The sequence below is a fragment of the Crocodylus siamensis genome, chromosome 2 (genome assembly GCF_052110815.1).
Source record: "Crocodylus siamensis isolate JL-2025a chromosome 2, ASM5211081v1, whole genome shotgun sequence".
Classification (NCBI taxonomy): Eukaryota; Metazoa; Chordata; order Crocodylia; family Crocodylidae; genus Crocodylus; species Crocodylus siamensis.
Window position 1 is genome coordinate 185703195 of NC_143396.1, and position 12508 is coordinate 185715702.

At 38.7% G+C, this 12508-nt stretch overlaps 1 protein-coding gene across 5 annotated transcripts in view; it reads left to right on the plus strand.

Moving 5' to 3' along the window:
- PIK3C2A (phosphatidylinositol-4-phosphate 3-kinase catalytic subunit type 2 alpha) overlaps nucleotides 1–12508 on the plus strand; it is a 100491-nt gene that overhangs the window by 77509 nt on the left and 10474 nt on the right. For all 5 annotated transcript variants that reach the window (XM_090032584.1, XM_090032581.1, XM_090032586.1 and 2 more), the window contains 10 exons: nucleotides 558–746; nucleotides 1468–1561; nucleotides 2035–2129; nucleotides 2498–2678; nucleotides 3213–3317; nucleotides 4868–4960; nucleotides 5723–5852; nucleotides 9130–9266; nucleotides 10165–10334; nucleotides 12268–12424. In XM_090032584.1, coding sequence (XP_089888710.1) covers nucleotides 558–746; nucleotides 1468–1561; nucleotides 2035–2129; nucleotides 2498–2678; nucleotides 3213–3317; nucleotides 4868–4960; nucleotides 5723–5852; nucleotides 9130–9266; nucleotides 10165–10334; nucleotides 12268–12424 — 1351 coding nt within the window. The remainder of the gene's footprint in view (nucleotides 1–557; nucleotides 747–1467; nucleotides 1562–2034; nucleotides 2130–2497; nucleotides 2679–3212; nucleotides 3318–4867; nucleotides 4961–5722; nucleotides 5853–9129; nucleotides 9267–10164; nucleotides 10335–12267; nucleotides 12425–12508) is intronic.

Here is a 12508-nt window from a genome sequence, read left to right on the forward strand (position 1 = left end):
ACTTAAGATGTGATTATAACCAGTCAGTAACATCTTAAATGTGTTGTCCACCAGGGTCCTAATATTCACAAAATGGTGGGGATATCTTAAAATTTGCCTGTACTTTTCTCAGCTTTATGCCATAACATTTCCCTTGCTATTAAACTCTTTTTTTGTCCCTCTGTACTTGCTTAGAGCTTCTTGGGTTATGGCACAGTAATGGCAAATTAATGGTCCGGCATGTGTTTTTTGGGAAGTAGCATTTTGCTATGTTTTATCTGTATTTGAATTTAAGCTATAGTGTAGCATGAAGAGTTCTGTTTAGATTCAACATAAAGCAAAGTTTTCTAGCACTTGCAGTTTCTGACCTAATGGGTTCTGAGTAGCAATGTACTGATCTCTGCTTCTCTAATATTTTATCCATCTTGTGGCTGCATTAAGTTTCTAGGTAGCAGATAGCACCTTTTTTAAGCTGCATTCAGTCCCAGAAGAAGGGATTTATTTTATTTACTTTGGCAAGTGTTTTTGCAATTCAGCATGACCATATTAAAAAAATGTGATTTTTGAACTATCCACAGCCTGTCAAAGGAAGATAAAGAGTTTTTGTGGGAGAAACGACATTATTGCCATGGATGCACAAACAGCTTACCAAAAATACTAGCTAGTGCCCCGCACTGGGACTGTGCAAGCCTTCCTGAAATATACTCATTGCTTCAGCAGTGGCCTCCATTACCTCCTTTGACTGCACTGGAACTACTGAATTCAGAGTAAGTAGAATCAGTGAATAGGAACAAATGCACACTGTTGCATTCCAGCAATATTTTAAATACTTGTGCTTTTAAAACTTCCATCTGTTTTGCACTATCACAAATAACATGCTTCTTGGTAAGTCCCTGTATAAATTCTTAAAGCTATGGATTGGACATTTTCTATTGTTCTGCAAAATGCTTTTAACTTCCAACTCTACTGCACATTCTGGTTTTTGTTTACTGTCCATTCATGTCAACTGTCTTCCCTCTTGACCTGCATGGATAGAAGATTAAAAAAACTGCCCAGAATTTTTTTTTTTTTTTTTTACCAAAGTAGTTTTTAAACATCTGTTTTGGACCTATTTTCTCATTCATAGAGAGATTTTTCTGATTGCCCTTCTCCTGGAAAATGTCATAATATGTTTCTGTCTACTTTATCTAAAAGCTCCTCTCATCTAGCTCATATACTAGAATATACACTGTTACAAAACCATAAGAAGGAAAATATTTACTATTTAGTTTGACAGACTTTAATCGCATCTGCCATTGTAACTTTCTAAAATGAGATTACTAATTGCAGCCTAAACGGTAGTATGTGAACAGCAGCCTGGTTAACCAATATTAAACCCAAGATGATACTGTCTTAAGAGAGAGTCATATTGTCAAAACCAGGTGGTGATTCATGTCTGCCTGGCACTTCAGTAAATATATGATTTAAAAATTGTTTATGTCCTTGTAGGTTTGCAGATCAGGAAGTACGAACTACAGCTGTTAATTGGATTGAGGCAATAAGTGATGATGAGTTAGCAGACTTCCTCCCACAGTTTGTACAGGTAAGGAACCAACTGCTTGCTTGCTTTGTAGGTTTTATCCGGTATTTCACAGGGGGGTTTTTTGTCTTCACAATATGTGTATAATCAATTTTAATTACTAATCAGTGACAGGTGAAGCATGGAGTCATATCTTTAGTGGACTTAAATACCTCTTTACACATTGGATTGCGTAGAACAATAAGCAAATTATACAACATCTTCTGTATGTGTTGGACTTCATTCTCTGTACTAATAAACAGTCGCTTTTTTTTTAAATGGCATTGAAGCTTCAGGTATGGTTTTATATTAGTTCCTTCATGACTTAAACTGTGACAGATCTTATTGGATTACTGCTATAAATTCTAGGGTGTATTTGCTATTCTACTGAGCCCCTACATCTCTGGTCACCATGTAACTTTAAATCCTAAAACTAAATACCTAAGAAACTTGGAAAATAATTGTCTTTTTTTTAATTGTCTTTTTGTTGTGTTTAGGCATTGAAATATGAAACCTACTTGGACAGTGCTCTGGTCAGGTTCATTTTAGCTCGGGCATTGGGAAATATTCAAATAGCACACTACTTGTATTGGTAAGAATTTATCTGTTCGTTCCTTTGTATAATGTATTTCTGAATATATCAACTTTACTGTAACAAATGATTTGCTGTTTCAGTGACAAAATTACATGAATATGTAATAGATCAACAAGTGTTGCAGCCTCTGAAGAGTATGTAGAACCGAAGTGGTGCTTTGTTTAATGAAAGCAACGTGACTTTGTCTTTCAGGATTTCATTAGATCCTGTAAACCAGTAATCTCAGATGTGCATATAGTATTATGCAGTGCTGCTTGTTAATAGCTTTTTGAATAGCTTTCCTATTGAGCTCAGTCTGAAATGTTTACTTTGCAGAAAATGTGACTTCATAGGGAAAAATCTAACCTGAGTACCTGATATTTTAGGCTGCTGAAGGATACCTTACAAGATCCAAAGTTTGGGATAAGGTACAAGATTATTCTTGGTGCCTTCCTCTCAATATGTGGGAAGGGGCTGAGGGAAGAGCTGGAGAAGCAGACCAAACTGGTGCAGCTTCTGGGAACAGCAGCAGAAAAAGTAAAGCAAGCCAGTGGATCTGCTAGGCAGGTATGTAAGCTTAATTTTTTAAATACTATTTGTGCGGAGGGATAAAACTGCTGACTCTGCTTTCATTACCCAGTGATACAGTTCTCAAATTTAAATATAAAAGCCCATAAAACACAGTGAAAGCATCAGCAGATATTGAGAATCATAACATTTTTTATCAATGTCTAATTTTTTAACTGAGAGCTATAGTTAGTAATGATGGGAATGAAGGTATTTGTCAGCAGTGGAATAGACTGGTGTTGCTGCAGAAATGTTTCCCATTGCATCACAGAAACTTATAGAGCCTTGTCTACTTACCATTAATATGAAATTAAAATTCTATAGACTAAAGTAACTTTTAGCTTGGCTGATACAGAAATAAATTAATTAGCATAGTGTTAGGACTGTCCTGCTGTTTAGGATAAGAAATAAAGCAGCAACATGCTTCAAGAATTAAGGTATTTGTCCTGCTCTTCACTCTTCTGCCTTAATTTCTTTGTTTAAAATTTCCTTTTAGATGTTTCAGTTAAGGTCAGTTGTGCTTTTTGTCTGCAGAATGTCCTGCAAAGTGGCATGGAACGTATGCAGTCTTTCTTCCTAAGGAACAAATGCCGTTTGCCTCTCAATCCCAGCCTTGTGGCAAAAGAATTAAATGTTAAGGTACAACACTAATAGCTGTTGATACTAGTATTGCCTACTTGCAAATTCTGGAAGAGCAGTCAGTATGTAGAAAATGTATTTGATATGTAGAAAAGCAGATTATATTGGTTGATGTGTAAAACTTTAGAATTAGTTAACACACACTTAAATTAGTTGAGCAGAAACAAAGATCCTTCAGATTAGTTATTTCACAATGAGATGAGGCCTTAATCTAGGAATCATAAAAACCTGTTATGTCATCTTGGGTATCCTGAGGGGGAAGGATGAAAAAGTATGATACAATTTCATCATAAATTAACAACCAGATGGATACTGCAGACAAACTGAATATTCTTGAGCATTGTCTGGGAGAGAATGTAGATTTAAAAACTCTACTGTTACACAACCCAGAAAAAGCATACTCAAATGAGATGTGGTGAAAGCTCCAAACTTGTATTCTCTGTACATTTGCAAGTCTACAATATAAAGAGGCAGCACTAAATCCATCTGTAAAGACCTCTTAAAATTTGCATGGCTGTTTTTATTCATTCTTCATTTTTAAGTCTTATGAAAAGTCCCCACCTTCCACTACTGGCTTCTGTACAAAAATGTAATAAATGTCAGCCCAAGGGCTCCTAGCCAAAGTAAGCATATACTGGTACATTCCCCACAATCACCATGGCAAAAAAGCCTGAGAAACTGTGTACCATATTTGTGGGTTGTAAAACTAAGCATTGAGCTAATGAAGTAAATTCTAGAATTTGGGACCGTTCAGGGAATGCTCATCCTCTACCCCAAAATGTTTGGATCCTTGGACTCCAGTGGAGGTACCTAAATTATGTAGACTGCTGCTGATGAGAATCATGGACTTGCTTGCTTTGGGCACGCTTATGTTACCAGACTCAGAATAATAGGATGGTATCTGGCATATTTTAGGAGAGACAGCTGATTTAGTTTGTTCTTATTTTTCATTTGGAGCACTAACTTGTTGTGTGCTAATACTTGGTAGACGGACTTATTTTAGATTTTATGTACTTCACATAATTTGTGTATTACATTTAGTAACAATGGTTTCATTTTTAAAACACATATGCTAATAAAAAAGACTTTGTTGATTGTGTATAACCGTGCAAGGATACATTTGAGAATACATGGGACAACCTCAGGAAAATAGTCATGCCATGTAGCACTCAAATTATTATTCAAGTGAGACTTTTAAAATCCATTTTCTTTTAAATATGTAGTAGATTATGCATATTTTCAACACATTTGAAAAGTCCTACTGGTCTGACTTAAACAAATTTTACTTACTGATTCTGAGACTCCAGAAGTAATGGAAGTACAAGACTACACACCATAGAGATACCGCTTTATGTTAATTTTCCTACTCGAGTAATCTCAGAGCTTTCATTGTTAATGTGTGAATGTATGAAATGTTAGTAACTAAATAGCCACAATTAGTAATATTTCCCAAATTTCTCATTTACAAACTATTAATATTGGTGTGAGTGTTAATAAATATTTTACTAGTTGCCTTTCTAAATGATAATTAACCTAAAATTCATTTGCAGGCATGTTCCTTCTTCAGTTCTAATGCAGTACCACTAAAAGTTGCATTGGTGAATGCAGATCCACTGGGAGAAGAAATTAATGTAATGTTTAAGGTATGGGGTTTTTTCCTCTTTCCTGGTGTATTTGGGGGGCGGGGGGAGAATTACAAGGGTTTTTTTTGATGGTTAATTACTTCCAAAAATAGTGACTAGCTTTGACTTATATCTGCAGGCTAATAGCAGCATCTCAGCTATGCTGTTTGTTTAACTGATTTACAAGATTCAGTATGGAAAAAGTACCTGGATGAATGAAAATAACAAATTTCATAAGACTCGTTAGTGTTTGTAGGAGACTTCAGTTGTACTTCTATAATCCCCCCTCCCTTCCCCTCTCAAGGCCATAACCTAAATACTCCTTGATTTTCATTACATTTATTCTCATGATACACTTCAGTGGAGCAATAGTTTAGTTTATAAAGAGGGAACTTTGAGACACAAGTGACCTGGCCTATGGTCATGCAGGGAGTCTATAGCACAATTAAGAACTGAACCTGTATCTTCAAAGACTTCCAATAGTACCTTAACCTTTGAAGTGGCCCCTTGCCCATTCTTGGAGAAAAAGTAAAAATTGTAACAAGAACAGTTCTTTCAAATTTGAATCATAAGGGTAAATTAATGTCTGAACATGCTGTAAAAAGCTCCATCATTGCTTTCCACTTGTCCTTTTTTTATAAACTTACAGATAAAAGGAAGCAAGTCAGTTGTTGATTAAGGATAATTTATTTCTTGCAAGGGAACATAACCTGTCAAGTTCAGTTTTGTTGAATGTGTATCCTTTTGTCAAGGTGTGTTGTTTTGTTTTTGTTTTTTTGTGAGGTTGGAGAAGACTTACGGCAAGATATGTTGGCTTTACAAATGATAAAGATTATGGATAAGATTTGGCTGCAGGAGGGGCTGGACCTGCGGATGGTTATCTTTAAGTGCCTCTCAACTGGAAAAGATCGAGGTACAGTAACCCAATAAGCACTGCATTCCCCTGTTCCTCCTCCCAGGAGCTGCACTCATATTTTTGGCATAATGTCTACAGGTTCCTCCCTGGAGATGGACCCATTAAATAATTAAGGCCATCAGTAGCTCCCATAAAGAAGCTCACCACCTGGGGGTAGAAGTATTTGGTTCAGATTAAACTGTTTTGAATTTCTTAATGAAGTCCCTGTTAGAGCTATGTTTTAAAACATTTCTGCTGTTGAGACTGAGGTTCCCTATAAGCCCTGCTGTCAGAGATTAATAGAACAAAAACACCCATGGAAACAGTTAAAATAGATGCAGTACAGACATCTGTACTAGAAACTAGTTATTGTTTCAACATGAAAGAGAAGGGGAACAGTTGCAGTTTTAATTATTCCCAAATAATTTCAGAAAACCTATTTAGGTCAGAGTCAAACTGCTACAGTGCTTTGACACAGCTGTTCATGGTGTCAGTGGAAAAGGCTGGTCAAACTTACCAGAAGGCAGGTTAAAAATAATTCTTGCCTGTTTTAACACATTCAATTAAAAATATATATTATGCATCGTAAAATATTACATGGGGAACATGAAGACTTTTTTTTTCTTTTTAAAGTTTTGTTCATTCTGGATTGCAGAATTTGAGTGCATTAAATGTCTTAATTTAACGGTATCCAGGTTGTAGCTATATTGGTCTAGAGGAAAAGGCAATCAGGACTTGTAGGAGAGAGCTTTTTTTTTTGCAAAAATCTTGTTGGTCTAATAAAAGATTTCTTTAATTTTAATTTAATTTTGCTTGCAATTAAAGAATTTTTTCCCAAAAATGTTGTTGGTCTAATAAGATGTATTCTCTGCTATAAGTCCTGATTGCCTTAAATTAATGGAACATAATTTGCGGAAGTTGACCAGATGAACTAATGTATTGTGGACCTGAACAGTTCTGAGAATCTGCAACTCGCAGGTCAGGAGGTGTGGATATCTTTCTCAGCAGTGCTTGGGTTAGGTCCCCTTAAAAGCACAAATGACAATTTTTTAACCATTATCTATAGTGGCATCCAGGTAAAAGCAGAGATTTAGCTAAGAATAAATTCCTGTTTGTCAAGTCATCTGCTTCTGGGCTATACAGAAGGCACTGTTCTATAACAGGCTTATTCTGTCTGTCCAGAGCACTCTCTGATTGTCTCGGCAGCCAATCACAATGCTTATTGAAACAACCAATTGGAGTGCTACGGACAGTCATAATAAGTATGTTATTATAAAAGATCCTGAGGCACTTCAAACATGCAGGCAAGTCGGAGCTAGAATGAAGCACCGGTGCCCCCTGCTGCAGAACAGGCAGGCTCCATTGAAAAGAAGTGGGGGGGGGGGGAAGTGATGAGGGGGTCCAAATTTTTTTTCCTTTTCTCTGCTGCTGCCCCCCACCCGCACTCCCGAGCCTGCCCATCTCTCCTGCAGCCAGGGGGCAAGTGCTAGTAGGCTCTGAGCTGCGAGGGGGGCCCCGGTACTTCCTCTGTGGTAGTGGTGCACCCTGGGACTGCCCAGGCAGGGTGCTCGTGGGTGGATGCTGCTTGGGGGGGGGGAGGGGTACTGCCACCACAGAGGGAAGCATCTGGGTCCCCCACAGCTCCGGCTGTGCGACCCACCAGCAGCTTGCTCCCTGGCTGCAGGAGATGCAGGCAGGCTCTGGGGGGTGGGGCAGGAATCGGACCCCTCACTACTTTTTCCCTGTCCCCAGTAGAACCTGCCCACGCAAACTGCCGTGGGATTGCACAACTGCTGAGTTGTGAGGGGGCCTGGTGCTTTGCTTTGTGGCTGCGGGGTGCTAGCTGCACAGGTGCAGCCCCAGCTCGCAGGCTGCACCCGCATGATCTAATGGTGCACAGAGCACTAGAAGCCTGGGCATGCTTAGGGAACCTCAGGCTTGGCAGGCTTCCAGCACCCTGTGCACTGTCCCTGCTGCCTGGGACCACTTGGGAACAGGCTGGCTGCCCCAGGAAGGTGGCAGGAAGGCAGCTGGGTGCGCTGGCAGCAAGAAGGTGGCGGGAACAGTGCATGGGGCACTGGAAGCCTGCCAAGCCCGAGCTTCCCCAGTCAAACCCAGGCTTCCTGTGCACTGTCCCTGCCACATTCTCTGGATAGGAACCCTTGTATACATGAGGAATATTACTGTAATTTGTTAATGTAGCAAACTGAAATACATGGGGTGTGTTTTAGTATGCTACGTAAACCAGTCATTTAAATTGAAATACGCCGCTGAACATGTACATTAATTGCCTTTTTAATTATTTAATTGTGTAATAAACCACTAAAAGGGGCAATTTCCTCATGTAAAAGGGCCTTTTTAGTCGCATGTACAAGGACCCTCTTATTCTATGACTATAAGCAAGTCACAAAGTCAGACTGTAAACAAAATATGTATATATATTTCTAACCCTGCGTTTACGCACAGACGGCTCTTATGTAGCTTTTTCGAGGGTGATAAGTTTTGATTCTGTTAAAGTATCTGGTCAAAGGATAACTAAAAATCCTGTATTTAAATAAATTTTTATTGAAAAAGTATTTCATCCCAAATGTGGTGCAGGTTTCAGCTAGTTTAAAATAGCGCACTAGATTACATTGTATGTCACTGCCTTACTTTTCCTTTTCACTGCTAGTATTATCATTTAAAGAATTGGAAGGATACAAAACAGAAAACCACTTCTATTTTTATCTGCTTATGCCTACTGCTTTTTCTGACCCTCTGCAAAATGAATCCCTACTGTCCAGCTGGGGATTATTTCCCAAGTTGTACTCTGGCTGAAGGAGCTTTGTCCCATGTGGTGTAATAGATTGTTTTTCCTCTGCAGAGCCACAAGTAACCCTGTTTTGGTCACTTTTCAGGCTACTGTATTCTTAGAGCTACCCATCCTTGTCCAGCATTTTCTTACAAGTGCTTAAGTTCCCTAAATGAAGAACATTAATTATAACCAATATTTGCTGTACATAATCAGTTAACATTCGAGACCAAAGAATTTACGAAATAATACGATCAACCTTAATTAAAGCAAATGAATTTGGATGTGTTTCATTACTGGTGATATTCATTTAATTTTCTGTGTATAGGCGTAGCAGATTTAGAGTTCAGTTTTTACAAATATTCTGCGTTGGAGTTGGGCCCTTTTTGGTAAAATCAGATAAAGAGGCTTCATAATAAATTAGAATGAAGATGTTATATGGAACAAGATTTAAACCCAAGTCATTGCAAGTAAATATTTTCTACAATCTTTTTTTAAATAAAGGTATGGTGGAGCTTGTTCCTGCTTCAGATACACTTAGGAAAATTCAAGTGGAATATGGAGTAACAGGATCTTTCAAAGACAAACCACTTGCGGAATGGCTGCGAAAATATAATCCTACAGAGGAAGAATATGAAAAGGTAACTTCCAATAGTATTCGTAATGTTGAAGATTCTAAAAGGGTAAATCTTGCGTTTTAAAAGAGAATTTCAGTTTCTATTCTGACTCTCTTGAAAGAATGAATGTGTGTCTGTGTGGGGATGGGTATGTATTTTGTCCAAGAGTCCTAAATATATGGTTCATATGTGCAGATTATATTTGTGTTTAAAGGTTTGCAAAATCCTATCTTGTGTGCTGTGTAAGTTTCAGAAAATTGGTAATTCAAGACTGACTGTAGAATTGCAAAGACATCTGTCTGAAAATGGCAACTTGAATGCTCAGGATTAAGTTGTTAAGATGTAAGAAGCTGTAATGTCTACTTGATGTAAAAGAGAAACATTTATTCCAAATTTAAGATAGGGAAGTATGATCTCCACTTCTAACTGGCGTTTAGAATGGGGGCTCCCAGTGTGGCCTGCAGACCAGATGCGGTACATGCGCCCCTTTGCAGCCTGCCATAAGACTGTCCCTTTGAAATAGGCCTTCAGGGATAAAACTTTGGGAACCCCTAGTTTAGGAGATGTGTTCCATTCCATTTGGCTTCTGCCGCTTGACGTGTGAATAACTGTTTTCCTTGGGTACAGCATTCTGTAACAAAGCTATACAGTTTGCCAAATATATTTTGTTTTGTTTCCCTAAACAACCTTTTCTTTGTTACCAGCTTTCACTTTTAACAACTCTTGAATGGATTGTTGTTTTCAAGTGAAAGACGTATGGAATATTTCTCAAGTTAGTAACTACTGAAGTACAAAAAAGGCTTGAGGGCTGTGGCAGCTGCCTTTAGCCCCACTGGTAGAAATAAACCCTGAATAGATGGTACCCTGAATTAAGATTTTTTTTCAGGGCATACTCAGCTCATGACCTTTTTGCTTTTTTCAGGCTTCTGAAAACTTCATCTATTCTTGCGCTGGATGCTGTGTAGCCACATATGTATTAGGTATCTGTGACCGTCACAATGACAACATAATGCTTCGAAGCACAGGGCATATGTTTCATATTGACTTTGGAAGGTTTTTGGGCCACGCACAGATGTTCGGTAGCTTTAAAAGGTATTTTCTACGACTAAACATTTTTTTTGAAAATGTGAGCCAACTTCCAATTCCTCTCATGTAGGATTTAATATCTACATGTTGGTCAGCACCTATCCTCAGAGTGGAAACTAGTGACTTCCTGGAACTACATGATTTCCAAAAGCCTTCTGAGTTCCCTGGTAATGACGTCTAGTATTTCAAATGTTTTGGCTCCCTGTTGTAGTAAACTCCTGGCCATAACTCCCTGCCTTCCTATTTTCAGTAAAAAATGGCTGCCTCTCCAGACTGTGCTTTGCATTTTCAAGTAAAGCACCTTCATGACTTTAACTTAGTTGTTCCCCTCAATCATTGTCCATTAGATTTTTCTCAGAAGGATGATGGCATTGTCTCAAGCTGGGTGTTTTTCATTTTTGAAATGACTTATCTCCACGTTACAGTATAACTGTGGTTAGTTTCCTTTTATAGTAGTCTTATAGGTGTAGCACAGCAATGAGTTGGTATAAAAAATCCTTATGCTTGGATTAGCAAAGCATATAGCTTTTCCTTGGTGAATACACTTGCCCACACACTCGTTTTTTCTGTCTATCCTCCCTCAGTTGCCAGGATTGCCCCTTCCCCTCCATAGACTTACCTGCAGGGAGCTGGTAAGCACGCTGCCCAGCTGTTTTCCTGGCCACATGCACGCAGGACTCCTTGCAGGCTAGAATGCTGCCCACCTGCAAGGGGAAATGCACCATTTTCCAAGGGAACCCAGGCATATGGGGGCCCCAGCCAGATGGCATAATTAATTATTTATTGGAGAACTTTATCAGCTATAACAGGCAAAATATGCTGACAGCCTATAATGTAAATTTCCCTCATCGGTGCCAATCCATTATGCAACTGATACATTGGTACACCTCTACTGTCAATATAAAGGTAAGTAAAGAACAGAATTCACATTTGGTTAGTTCCTTGTGCTGGTGATATGCTGCACATTCAGCCAATACATCCCGCAATAAAGCGGCAAATCGACCCAAAAGATGTTCCACACTTCATGTAACATTAATGCTTCATTTAATGTGGAACATCTTTCCAGCTGGCTTGTATTGCACTTAAATTCAAATGTGTAGTGTGCATTCCAGCATCAGGCTGTGTGGCATGGCTTTAAATGTCCCCATGTATGAGTTGATAAGCTGTACCCACATGTGGGGACATGTAGAGCTGCACCCATGTAGCCAGATGTTTGGCTGACAAGTCCGTGAAGTTTTGTTCATCCCCTGCAGCCTGTGTCACTAGCATGAATGTGGCTGTCTTCACAAGTATCATTTCAGGGTATGTGGTGCAGGCAGTTGGGGATCTGGGAGCTTTCTGAACCTTAGAATTCATATAGACAGCTGCACATCCTGACAAACATGCAGTGAGATCTGAGGAATTTATTCCAGATCCCAACTACCATGCATGGTAGACTTTGAACATTTGGTGTAGTAGGACATGTGATTGTTGGGACAGGGATAAAATTTCTCAGACCCCATTGTGGGATTAAATTAACATCTGCCAGGGGCTTCAGTGTGTTACTGATTAAAATTGTGTTAAACTTCTTACCTCTAACTTCTACATTATGAATCTACAGACATTGGTACCCTTTGGGTTTATAGGAAAAAAAATATATAAAAGTGTGTGTGTGTGTGTATACAACCACACGTTTTTGTGCAAAACATCATATTTGCCTAGTATGTGCTATGTATTTGACTGTTATGTTCAGTGATGGCTGCATTTAATCAACTTCATAGTTGATTTTCATTGCTGAGCACATGCTGGTTTGCCAGCAATTTAAAGATAGACAATGTATTTAATGAAGCTTCCTTGTATGCAACTGAGGGGTTTTTTTCCAGTGCTGACTGGGGGAGGAAGGCTCATTTTGTGTTCAAGTAAATACGGTAACATGTTAATGTTTCTTCTCTTTAAACAGGGATCGAGCTCCTTTTGTGCTAACATCAGATATGGCCTATGTCATCAATGGTGGTGAAAAACCTACTATTCGTTTCCAGTTGTTTGTGGATCTGTGCTGCCAAGCATACAATTTAATAAGGAAACGTGCAAACCTCTTTCTTAACTTGCTTTCATTGGTAATAATGTTTTATTGCTCACTGTTCTTGTGTTTTAACTCCCAGTGCATGTATTTTAAATCCCCAGTTACTTTTGACGGATCA